The sequence below is a fragment of the Marmota flaviventris genome, chromosome 3 (assembly GCF_047511675.1).
Source record: "Marmota flaviventris isolate mMarFla1 chromosome 3, mMarFla1.hap1, whole genome shotgun sequence".
Classification (NCBI taxonomy): Eukaryota; Metazoa; Chordata; class Mammalia; order Rodentia; family Sciuridae; genus Marmota; species Marmota flaviventris.
This window is the reverse complement of record NC_092500.1, coordinates 103,483,279-103,497,048: the sequence shown is the minus strand read 5'-3', so window position 1 is coordinate 103,497,048 and position 13,770 is coordinate 103,483,279. Positions and strand designations below refer to the sequence as shown.

General features: G+C 33.4%; 1 protein-coding gene across 1 annotated transcript in view; it reads left to right on the top strand.

Annotated features, from left to right (window-relative positions):
* The window catches only part of LOC114095811 (disintegrin and metalloproteinase domain-containing protein 18-like), a 31,898-nt gene extending 25,405 nt beyond the window's left edge, over positions 1 to 6,493 (top strand). Inside the window, exons 3-6 of the mRNA XM_027939225.2 lie at positions 2,158 to 2,213; positions 4,533 to 4,611; positions 5,251 to 5,327; positions 6,289 to 6,493. Coding sequence (XP_027795026.1) covers positions 2,158 to 2,213; positions 4,533 to 4,611; positions 5,251 to 5,327; positions 6,289 to 6,493 — 417 coding nt within the window. The remainder of the gene's footprint in view (positions 1 to 2,157; positions 2,214 to 4,532; positions 4,612 to 5,250; positions 5,328 to 6,288) is intronic.
* Positions 6,494 to 13,770: the final 7,277 nt, after the last annotated feature.

The window sequence follows — 13,770 nt, the reverse complement described above, 5'->3', positions numbered from 1 at the left end:
ACTCCTGTTATCTTTAAGTTCCCATATTTATGGGATATCTTTTTTCAGACTTTCATTTTTAGCCTATGAATGTCACTAGATCTAAAATGAATCTCTTGTAGATAGTATATAGTTTTTTTTTTAAATTTATCTAGTCCACCAATGTCTTTTAATTGGGGAGTAATTCATTTATATTTTACATAACTTTGTATTTAATTTCCAGAAACTTTCTTAGCTTTGATAGTCAGTATCATTAATTTATTCCTAAAATATATCCAGTCTATTATTTAGGATAATATTTTACTTAAAAATTAAAAACACTGTTTTTGTTCTTTTGATCTGTAGTTGGTTCATTTCCATAATTGTCTGTTCTTCACTCAGTAAGACTGTCTGGTATTCTTCATAAGCTAGCAGTGAAATACAGTGGTCAAGCACATGGTCTATCAAGTCCTAATAATCAGATGTGTCATCTTCCGAGAGTTACTTATCTATATCTCTGAGGGTGAAAATTATGGGGGTTTTGAGGATAAAACGTTTTAAAAATATCTATAGTTATTGGGATGATACTATAAATATGACAAGCACTCATTAAATGTTAGAAAGTTTTAGAAATAAAATTGCATTACATCTTATCACTCCTATTCTTTGAATGTAATACTCACTCTTACTTTTTAACTATTCTTTGAATGTAATAATCTTAATTTTTAAAGAATATTAGATAGTATTAGCTATACTTACACCAAGATCATATTTTGCTGTTTTTCAGGAGTTATTTCTTCAATTTGTTAGATTTGCTTTTTTTTTTCTTGGTGTATACATTCTTCAGAGGTTAAACAGTTGTGTGTTTTTCTTTCTTTTTTTTTTAGTGTGTGTGTGTGCGTGTGTGTGTGTGTGTGTGTGTATACTTGCCATTGGCATTGTACTCAATACAGCATCACATTCTGTGTTTTGCATTCAGTTTGGAATTATGCATTAGATCTGCTATGATAGCTTACTGCAAAGGTTAGATTTGTAATAACCCCTAAAGGCCCATGTGTTAAACTGTTGGTTCCCAGCCTTTGACTCTATTAGGAAGTGTTGGAACCTTTAAACCTTTAACTAGGTGGGGCCTAAGTTAGGTCATTAGGTATGTGTCCTTGGAGGGGATATTGGAAAGGGGTATTTCCTGTTTTTCAATTTACTTCCTGGCTGCCTTGGGTGAGCAACATCCTTTACCTCACACATGATGTTCTTCCTTGACACAACCCTAAAAGCAATGAGCCAACCTACCATAAACTGAAATCTCTAAAACTGTGAGTCAAAATAAACCTTTTCTTTCCTTAAACTGATCATCTCAGGTGTTTGTTGCAGTAATTAAAACTTGACAAAGACACTTATATTACTTCTAGGGAAGTGATGGGATAAGATTTGTCTCAGGTATGGGTTATTTATAGCTTAGTTCAAGTGCTCCTACTTCCAAGGTGTTTCCTGTTATAAGCTGCATTGTCCAGTTTTTTTTTTTTTTTACCAAGTTTACAGACTGTTCCAGCTTCACATTGAAGATTTCTTTTGAAAACTGCAGCATTTCTAGGAAAGATGTCTGTCTGCATTTGTGGAAATGGTCCAGTTAGTCAAATTCCATAGTTACTTCTGTTCCTGAATACTAATGCATCCCTTTAGGATGATGAAGATTGCTATTACTCAATTTCTAGTAGTTTAGGACTCTTATCCCTGGAGCTGTGCCATTCTTCACTGGCTTCTTGTTCGCACAGTCTCTCAGGTCTTCTTTCCTCATAGATTTTTGTTTTAAGAGTTGCTAAATGTTTCTGAGTATACATGTCTTACTGGTTCACCGTATTTGATGTGTAATGTAAGCCTGCAGTCCTGTTTCATTTATCTTAACTTAAAATGCATATATTTCTAGATATAAGCAATTTCTATAATATCAATCATGCTAAAATTTTATATTTTTCTGAAATGCAATCCATTTTGTTTTCCAAAAGTCATCTCTACACTTTAATCACAATGTTCCTTAATTTATTGCTACCAAATTCTGACTAGTTAATATAATAAATTCTAAGAAATATGTTAATTTTAAATCTGTTGAATCAGTCATTTTGATTGACTGATAAAAAATACTTTTTTATTTTATGTACTTCTGATTTACTAAATTATCTTTATTGATTTGATTTATTCTAGGTGACTTATATCCTTTCAATTGATGGAAAACCTTACACTCTGCACCTTAGAAAACAGTAAGATCCAGTTTTCCCTTTAAAGGAAAGAGAATTTTGTACTTAGATTTTACTTTCCTAAAATTTTTTGCACATTATTTAAATTCAGAAATACAATATAATATAAACTTATTTGTTGAACTACTCTTAAAATTAGGATTCATTATTAGCTTTTGGATATTAGCTCTATGAGGGCCATGTATTTTATTTTTCCAGTTTTGTATTTTCAAATTAAGAAATAAGCTACATACCTATAAATTTTTAATTAAGTATAAGCCATTGAATCCAAGAATGTTAAGTAAAGTATATTAAGTATATAAGAAATGAAAACAGACATTGTTAACTTGTCCATTGGTTGTTGGAAATTCAAGTAGTAACATCCTTTTTATGATGTGTTAATCCGATATATGTTTATATATATATATAACTTTATTTTATTTATTTATTTTTATGTGGTGCTGAGGATCGAACACAGGGCCTTGCACATGTGAGGCGAGCGCTCTACTGCTGAGCCATAACCCCAGCCCCTATATTTCTTTTTTATCAATCTTATTGAATATATTTTTATAAAATTCTCCAAACAATACAGTAATTCAATACTTTTAAAATTGTTATGCAGTGTTGCAGTCATAAGCTCTATATAAGTTTACGGATATTTCTTTCCCCTTGTAAAACCCCTCATGTCAATTTAGTTAATCTCCAGTCCCACTGATAACTCCATGAAATTATCTACTTTCTGTATCATGATTTATATTTTCTCAATAGCTCATATAAATAGAGTCAAACAGCCACTACTCTGTTTGTACTTTTTAAATATTTATATTTTGTTATAAATATATTTATTATTATTGTCTTATATAAATACTTGATAAGATTATCAGTGTTGTTGATGAGTTTTGATAGTTGTTAGTCTTCATTTTTCTCAACCAGTTGACAGCTTTTGGAATAGCTGGTTAGTGTTTTTTTCATAAAATACTTTCCTTACTCATCTTGCAAATAACCACAAACTTTTGGTACTTGTTTGGCTCCTACTATGATTATTATTCCTTCTATTTGTCTCTATCTATCTCTCTCCTTTGTAGATTCCTCCTCATCTGTTTAATCTTAGAATACTTCAAGGTGAAGTATTCTTTTTTAAAAAATCTATATTTAACCATCTAATTATTTAGTTCAGTCTTGTGACTTTAAATGCCACCTATGTGTTAGATATTCCCAGATTTATATTCTTAACTTATTCTTCTCCTGTGAACACCATAGTCATTTATTTGACTATTTGATAATGAATGTTTATTAGGATTCACATCAGTAATATATTGAAAATGAATTTATTTTCCTCTTCCCAAATTTATATTTCTCATAATCATCTCAGTGAATGGCAACTCATCTCTTTCATTTTCTCAGAAAAAAAGAAAGAAATATGAAGGAAGAATTAAAAAAAAAAAACACCACATTGGAGTCAACCATGGATATCTTTTTTCTTTTATTTTCCCTTGGGTTCAGTGGACTATTTAACCACAGGTGATCTCAAAATATATCCAGCATCGAACCTCCACCACTACTACTGTCCTTGTTCAAGCCACCATCATGTCTGGCCAAGATAGCAGTAGTTGCCTTGAAGCTGGTCTCTCTGCTTCTGTGTATGTGCCATGTAAATTATTCCCAACACAGCACTGTTTCCATTACAATGTTGCTCTGCTACTATCTTCCTCTGCCCAAATCCTCCAAAGCTTTCTCAACTCTGTGATACTACATCATCTTAATATCTCTTCTTTCCACACTCTATTCCAGATGCATTGCCCATATTTGTTCTTTGTTTACATAAGCATATCTGTGCCTCTAGGTCCTTGCGTTTGATCTTAACTCTATCTGGAATAACATTTTTATGAAAATCCACATAGCTTGTTCTTCACATAGGTAACCATCTTTTCAGCAGGCCTTTCCATGCCAATCTTTTAATCCCTACACAACACCAAGGCCGTATTTATTGTCATATAACATGCTAGAAGTATGTGTCTCTGACCGTCATAAAGACCAGAGACTTGGTTGCACAAGAGGGCCTGTCATACAGCAGGTACAGTAATAAATATCTGTTGAATTAAAATATATTCTGACACAAATGAAAATGTCTTAAATAGAGGAGTCACAGTCTACATCACTGTTCAGAAAGCCTGACTTCTCTGATTCACCAGTTCTCTGAATTTCAACTATGGTGCTACACTAAAATTACTCTAATCAAATTTTGTTATTGTTTGAAAAGTGTACACTCAATATTTATGTTTTCTAATGTGTATATTTGTACTGAATTCATGACTTAAACTTTATTTGTTGATTTGCTTTTAGTTCATTCCTGTCCCAGAATATTTTGGTTTATACATATAGTGAAACGGGATCTTTGCAATCTGAGTCTTCATATGTTATGGTAAGAGTCAGATGTCTTAGACTTTTATTATCATATGTTTCTGTTGAAATGAACATATCATTACCTTTAGGATATTCTGTTCTGTGCTGACAGGTTTTTTTCCCCTCCCTGGTGCTAGAACTGAACCCAGGGCCATCCATGGACCTGCTAGAAAGCCACTCTACCCCTGAGCCAGATACCCAGCCCCATATTGACAGTTTGATACAAATGTTTTTTTTTTTATTTTTTTTAGTTGTAGATAGACACAATATCTTTATTTGTATATCTTTATGTGGTGCTGAGGATTGAACCCAGTGCCTCACATGTGCTAGGCAAGCACTCTACCACTGAGCCACAACCCCAGCCCTCAAATGTTTTATTCTGTATAACTCTGACCTGTTATAGGGTTTACAGTTGTACATGGAAATGTCATGTGATAAAGATAAAACCCAGGTACAAAGGAATACTCATGGATATGCATATGGTATGAAGATAGTTGTCAAATGTCTTTTTACCTAAGCATTTACATTAATAATTCTGTATAATTTATGCTCTAATTATTAAAAATGTTTTAATATCTTTAGTCTTCTGAAATGTTTGATAGTACCTTATTTTATTCAGAAAGAATTCATGTATTTAACTGTTTAAATTGTTTTTCAGATGCATTGCCATTACCAAGGATATGTTGCAGAATCTCCACATTCTGTTGTGACACTCAGTGTCTGCTCTGGCCTCAGGTTAGAGCATCTTAGAGAATATTTGTATAGCAAGGAAGTAGGATTCACTTTAAAATGAAACTCAGTGGCTAGTGGACACAAATCAGGAAGAATATGAAACTTTCTTTTAACATGGTCTTTCTTTGATTTGTCTTAATGTTAATATCTAAGTGTTTCAATCAAATGCATTCAGTCCAGGGAGCCCTGAACGGAGACATTTCCAGGACACTGGGCAGAAATGTATACTTTTCAAAAAAGAAAACTTTACAATATCCCTCTAAATATTGTTGTTGTGGTCTCTATCATTATATCAGATTTTAAAAATATCCTTAGTTATTTAAATATAATAGGCACATACAATATGACCTCAGTTTATTAACAGACATAAGTTAACAAGAAGATACTTAATAGGCAAAACGTACAAATAGGTTATTTTCATCACTGATGCTGGAAAACTTACTTATAGATTTATCAGAGGAAGAAAGGTCTAGAGTAGAGAAAAAAAACCTTCTTTTTCATGTTATCCACCTGATTTCCAGTATTTACTCACGTCAGTGTGAAAAACTGGCGCTGTCTGAACATGATTTTCATAGAAATGCATCTCTTTAGATTTCCATTCTGTGTATCTGCTATCCATTACTTTCACCTCTGTAAGAACAAGATTTTTTTTTCTTGAAATTCTCAGTGAATATCTTGATTCCTGGCAGGATTTGACCCTAGTTAATATATCTTGAATGAATGCAGTTGTTATTCAGAAATTATAAAATATTCTTCACTCATTTACTTCTTTAAACTCTGAGAAAAATCAAAGCAGATTTGGTATCTGTTAACTAGTGGTAGATTTCAAAAACCAAAGAGGAAAAGAAAGTCTGTTTAAAACATGTGCTTTACTATGATTTTTTAAAAATTTCTCACAACATCTCAGATATAGCTTTGATGGGATCATTTTTAAAAAAAAAATATAATTATTGCTTTTATTCAGAGGATTTCTGCAGTTTGAAAATATCAGCTATGGAATTGAACCACTGGAATCTTCAGCAAGATTTGAGCATATAATTTACCAAGTGAAAAATGGCAATCCAGATGTACTGACCTTCGCTGATAATTACAGCCATATTAGGCAGAAAGACCAGCTCTACAAATTTCATTTAAGCTCACAGGTAACTGTGGTGGTTCTGATGTTATAAAATACTAGGAAATTACTTCTATAGAATATTTTCAATACTGAAAAGAAACTACTTAGCTGCTGAATAGAAATATTACATTTTATTTATGCTTTCTATACCTAGAAATAAAATATACAGAATTCATATAGAATATTTGGAAAAGTTATATTGTATCATTTCTTGATATATTATGCAAGGTTTCTTTATTTTCTATTTTTTCAAAGAAAATATTTATTATTGAAATAAATTTAGCATTAAGGAAGAACAGAGTCACTATCACTACCAAAAGCCTCATAAAATTACCTTTAGAATTCTGACACATAGCTGTACATGCTACCTAATCAAATATTTCTAAAATAGGCAATCATTATTCAACTCTCTTAATTTTTTTATAGAATTTTTGGTTGACAGTTTCTTTCAACACAATGCATTTGGCCCATCACCTTTTGACCTTAATGATCTCTGATGAAAAATGAGTTATTAATCTTATTGAGGCTTCCTTGTGTAGGATGATACCTCTTCCTGTTTTTTTTCCAAGATTTTTTTTATGACTGTTTGCTTATCATGTGTCTGAGTGTATTTCTTTATGTTTATATTACTTGGAGTTCATAGAGCTTCCTGAATGTGTGAATTCATATTTGTTGGTTTGTTTATCAAATTTGGAAAGTTTAGGGTTATTAATTCTTCAAATATTTTCCTGCCCCTTTAACTCCATTGATTCCTTCTGGTATTCTCATTATGTATTTGTGTAATATACATTGATAGTGTCTCCCAGGTTTCTGAAGCTCTGTTCATTTTTCTTAATTCTTTTTTTTCTTTCTCTTCCTCATATCATCTCAACTGATATGTTTCCAAGTCCACTGATCTTTCTTCTGTCTGCTCAAATCCTTTCTTGTGCCTCTCCAATGAATATTTAATTTCAGTTAGCATATTTTTCAAATCCATAATTTATGTCTTTTTGTCATTTCTATACTTTAATTGATATATTTTCTCTCAGGAGATATCATTACAATACTTTCCATTAGTTATTTATACATGATTTCCTTTTGCTGTTTGAAATTACTTAAAATAGCTAACATATTTTTCTAGTATGTTCAAGATCAACATTTAGCCATCCACATAGATAGGTGCATTGATTATTTTTTTCTTGTGTCTAGGCCACAGTGGTTTGATTCTTTGCATACACCCCATCCAAAATCAGAAACTGGATGGTCAAAATAATAGTAGTTCTGGAAATACAGTTTTCCCTCCTATCCCACTTTTTTTTTTTTTTTGGCTATGTGTTTTAATTATTTGCCTTGGAAATTTTTGAACTTGTTCTCTGTCTTTGTTCTTTATTGTGTGCAGTTTCCTATTCTGTTATCTCAGTAATGGGTCTTAAATCCCACAAAGTTACTGCTTTTATCCAGGTCAATCCATTTCTTGAAGGAAAAAAAAAAACAAAAAGAAAGAAAGCCCACTTTCTAGAATTCTATAAGCAGTGGTTAATTTATACAGTTCTGAAAATTTTGAGTTTAACAATTATTGTCGGTTCTCTTGATTTTATATTAGAATTTATAGTTCCTTACACATTTTAACTGATTTCACCATTTCATGAATTCTATGTGGCATGTAATTATAATGTTTTATTATAATGTGTTTTATAATTCCTCCATTAACCCATAGAACATTTAGAAGTATACGTATTTTGGAATTTTTCTAGATAGACTTTTGATTTTGATTTTCAATTGAAAATTGAAAATCAAATTCATCATGTCTGACAGTGATTTTAGTGGGTGTGTTTTTCTCTGTATTATACAGTTGTATAGTGTAGGGTTCCACAGATGTTTAGTAGTTCTATTTGTTTGTGTTCTCCAAAACTTGTATTCCACATCTTTTGTTCTTACATGGATTTATAGTTTATATCCATTAACACACCATTCAATTTTCCTTGTGAGTCATTTTTAAGCTTTGTTGTAAGTTATATATTAGTTGTAATTGTTGGTAAACTTCCACTGTTTGCTTTCAGATTCTCAGGAGTTTTGTCTAGAAGTTTCTGAGAAAATTTTAAATAACATAAGATTCAGAAGGAAGCACAGAGAACCCCTTTTATTTTCTAGTTCCTTTCTAATTGTAAGGTAAACAACTCTTTATAAAAACAAAATGTAAAGTTCTTATTGAGAAAGTACAATTTGTAGACACATGAGGATAGCCACCGACAACCTCTTTCTATATTGGGTGGTTATGCTGGAAGTATTATTAACAGAGATTTGCATGATTTTCTTGGCTTTTGTGTCCTTGCAGGAGATGATTTCAAGTAAGACATGCCACGTAGTAAAACTGTAGCAAAATTTATTAAGAAAGAAGGCACACAAGTCACCCCCAAGGGACAGGGTAGATCATCTTGAAGTGGAGAGCAATGATTTTTATCCTTTGTTCTTTAGTTTTATTGGGGTTTTTAGGGGAAGTTTTCAGAGGGTACTGTGAGTATTACCTCTCAGTTCTGGATTTCCAAACTTTTACTACATGTTCTGTAGCTCATAGGTATTTAAAAGAAACCCATAAGGAGGGAGAGAAAAACTATAACTTACTGTGATATCATAAAACTAATATCATATGTGAATAATCTAAGGGCAACTCTTGGTCATCCTGATCCAGATGAGAGGTTATAACTAGAATTTGTTTTATAGAATTTATGCTTAGTGAGCTCTGGTCAGAATCATTCTCCTTTCCCAAGTTGGGAATCTCTGGTCTATGATGTTTGAGCAGGTCTCATTTAGATGTTTAAGCAATTAGGTCCTTTTGAGTGAGTATACCCATCCCCTTTGGTTCTTACCTCATGCATTTATCTATCTTCCTCCTGTTGTAAGAAAAATGATTTATGAGATCAGGAAAGGGTATTTAAATAGTTATCTTATTATACCTTGTGGTGCCACTGAGGCAGGGCCGTTGATTAACTAATTGGCTTAGTATTAAGTATTTTCTTAAACCCCTGACCCCACTACTCATGACAAACTGCTACCTAACAGTATTTGGTATTGAATTTGAGTATCTGATCTTGCATATTGTATAGGCTTTTCTACTAGACCATTTAAAATATTAATTTAAATTGTTTTAAATCCCGTTTCTGATAGGTTCAACATCTGTATAATTATCAGTTTGGTTTTTATGATTACTGAATCTTTCAGATTGTGCTTTTTCTTGCTTATCTGTAATCATCCTTATTTTTTTCTTTTAACATTTAGACATACTGCATAAGAAAGCAATATTTTTTTGGACCAGAGATGAGTATACTTTCTTTCTCGCCTAGGTCTTTAGTTTGAAAGTATTGTTATCTAGTAAGACGATTGAGTATATTTGATCTTTGTTGTTGTTGTAGCTTCTCCATTGTACCACAGGTTTCTTCACATTTCTCTAGTGATATCTTGCTTACATTGAGCAACAGTTTGCTATAGAGATGCCTGTTTCTTGCTTATCTTTGGGTTTCTCTACTTGGCTTTGTTTTGTTTTGTTGCAGACAAAATCTGAGTCTTCTAGAGAATTCAGCTATCTTTACTGTTTTTTTTTTTCCTTTATATATTTGAGCATAGAACACAGGTTTGAAATGAGGCAGAGAACACAGGCAGTGTTTTGTGTTATGATTGAGATTCGGTGTTAAGCAGGCACTGTGAATTTTGATTTTGGGGATATAATCCACAAATATCCCTACCCTTCTTCTTCTCAGCTATAATGCTGGATCTAGAAAGTATTCCTTCCCTCCCAGCCAAGGTAAAACATTTTTCCACCCCCAGTAATGGGTTTCACCAGTATCTTCAGATTACAAACATCTTAGCCCTTTCCCCTGGTGATTAATCCTTTTCTATTATAGGGAACTGTTGTATATGGAGGAAATAGATTTTGGAAATAGATTTTGATGTTCTCTCTTTCCAGCCAGCACCAGATGACATCTGTTATGATTGAGATGTGGTGTCCCCTTAAAGCTCACATGTCAGACAATGAAAGAAGGTTCGTAGGAGAAATGATTGGGTTGTGAGAGTCTTAACCATATCAATGAATTAATCCCTATCAGGATTAATGCCCTAAGCCTCCATTGATACCACCAAGCTAGAAGGGGGCTTATGACTGTTTCTACTACACATGGCCTTCAATAATACTTCTTGGGAGTGAGGCTTGTTACCAACTAAGAGGTGCCAAAAATCAGTGTTCCTACTCAGCTTTCTGACATACCTCAGAGTAGGGAATGGAAGTCTATGTTCCCTATATGGTTTCCAGTGACACTACAGAGAAAGGGGCACTACTACCATCAAGCAGAATCAAAGTATAGCACTGTACCTGACAGGTATTAACTGAGTGGTAACTGAAGTGGTAAGATGTGGCTGGAGGAAGTGGGAATTAGGTCGTGGCTTTGGGATACATATATATTTGTATCTGGCAAATAGAGGACTCTCTCTGCTTCTTGATCACCATGATGTGAGCTGCTTCCCTCTGCTGTACACTCCACCGTGATGTTCGGCCACGTCTTGAGCCCCAAGAAATGGAACCAGCCTTCTATGGACTAGAACCTCTGAGACCTTGAGCCCTCAAATAAACTTTTCCTCCTGTACAGTTGTTCTGATTGGGTCCTTTAGTCATAGCAGCAAAAAAACTGAGGAAAACAACATCTTTTTCATTATTTTTTAAAAAATATTGTTTTAGTTCTAGATGGACACAATACCTTTATTTATTTTTATGTGTTACCGAGGATCAAACCCAGTGCCTCACAGCACAAGTCTTTAGCTCTACCATTGAGCCACAACCCAAGCCCTCATTTTTTCCATTCTTTATTGTTAGTAGCTTATGGAATTCCTAGAGGAAAAAAAATCTGTAAGTAACTAAGAAACCAACTATCTTCATAGTTCATAGACTTTTAGGTTTGTAGAAGCTTGAGCTTTAGAAATTCAGTCCCAAATTCTACCTGATATATTTATCGACTTACATGGCACTTGGTGTCCTCAGCAGCAGGTATGTAAATGTCTGATTCCTGTTACACTCTGCAGGGGCATTTCTCTCTTCACATTAGGTTAATATCTTAAACTGCAATTTCAGCTCTTAAAAGATTGAATAAAAATCACTAATATGGCTGGCCCTGTAATTTCAGCTACTAGAGAGCCTGAGGCAAGAAGATCATAAGTTCAAGGCCAGCCTCAACAACAATTAAACAAACAAACAAAAACCAAAATAAGAGGACTAGGGATATAGCTTAGTAGTAGAGAACCCGGGTTAAATTCCAGGTATTGAAAAAAATCTCTAAAATGTAGTTTCTCCAGGTTTTGCTCTGTTGTATATGTGAAAGCAATGCTTTTTCCAGTTTTTTTATATCCCTGATCTGAAATTAAAAATCTAAAAGGAATATGTTTTTTGCATTAGTGAGCTTAAAATCAAAATGAAAGCAAAATGCCTAGTATAATTCTGTTTCTCAAGAAATTTGATGATAGCTGTGCAACTTGTATGTGTGTGTCAGCACTTAACTCTCCATCATGGAAGCCAGAATGTTCTACTTGACAATGTGAAGGTCACAAAGCAAAACTATGCTAAAGTAGCATATGCATATACTTAATGTTAGAATTTTTTGAATACTTTGCCTAAAAATTATTCTAGAATTTATAGAATACTAGAAGATTCTTTTTCATATCACTAATTTAGTCAAGACTTCTTATGTATATCAATTACATTTCAAACACTTTACTCATTGTTCAATTCAGTCTTGAGTGGAAAACAACTGAAGGTACAGTTCCAAATGCATTATGACTGTTAGCTGAGAAAGAAAACGACAGTTAATGAATATCAGTTTTATGTCAGTATTATCAGATACTTAAAATTCAAAATTAATTTCTATAATCATTAAGACTTGTCATTAAATAATCTAAAATCTTTAAGGACTACGGATATTGACAAGATAGATACACTATCTCTAATTTTCCCTATACCTTAAAAATCCTAGACATTATTATGCCATACAAACCTAAGAACTCTAAAGCTGAATACTAGGAAGCAGACAAGCTGGGCACCTCTATACACAAGAAACAGTATGACAGTGGTGAGCTCTCTGCTTTTGTTTTTACTTTTTTTTCCCTCTTACCTTGAATGCGGGAGAAGCCCACAGCTTGCAAATGTAGGTAAACGCAAACAAAAATTATGAAGAAAAATTTGCTCTTTGTTAAAAGTACCAGAAAAATTTCAACATGGCAAAAGCAAAGCTTCCAAAGAAAAACCATCCTACTCCATAGAATGCTGAAAAAAAAAAAATTGTGCCTCTCTCCACTTCATTTCTTTCAGTAATGGCCAAGTGGGGAAACTTTCATTCTCACCTTCAGGCAAAGATGTCTACTTGTGTATACACAAATAATATCACAGCAGGTTAGGCACAGTGCTGTACTTTGATTCTGCTTCTTGATGGTAGTAGAGCCCCTTTCTCTGTGGTGTCACTGGAAACTGTATAGGGAGCATAGACTTCCATTCCCTACTCTGAGGTATGTCCGAGAGCTAAGTAAGAACCACTGGTTTCTGCCACCTCTTATAGCATTAAATGCTTACATTAGAAAAGGACTGGGAGTGTACCTCAGTTGGTAACAAGCCTCACTCCCAAGAAGTATTATTGAAGGCCACATGTGTAGTAGAAATAGTCATAAGCCCCCTTCTAGCTAGGTGGTATCCATGGAGGCTTAGGGCATCCATGGAGGCTGAGTTAGCGGCAGTAATGAGGCAGCAAATGCTGTCTTCACCAATGCAGCATCAGAGAAGTTATGCCAAGCCATTTAAATAAGTCCAGAGACTCATTATATACTAACTGCACCCAGGAAACAATAGAAAAATATTTTTATACCATAAATTGAGAAAAAATTTTACTTGAATGAGAGAAGATAATCAGCAAATGCCAAGAATGGAATGATGTAAAATTTGGAATATCTGACAGGTGTTGACAGAAAGTTCAAACAAGAAATTATGAACATACTTTGAAATGGTTAAAAATATGGGGCTGGGAGTGTACCTCAGTGGTAGCGTATTTGCATAACATGCAATAGTCCCCGGGTTCCATCCTTAGCAACACAACGCACACATACACACATACACACACACACACACACACACACACACACACACACACACACAAGTCTTGGCAGAGAAACAGAAAATAGAAAATGTTAGAAAATAATTAGAAGTTATAAAGATGCTGGAAGTAAAAATGATAGCATTGTTTGATGTGTTTTCAGAGTACCTAGCAGATATATTTAAGACACCTACATTATAAAGAGAAGGTAAAATATCTCAAAGAGGAGGAG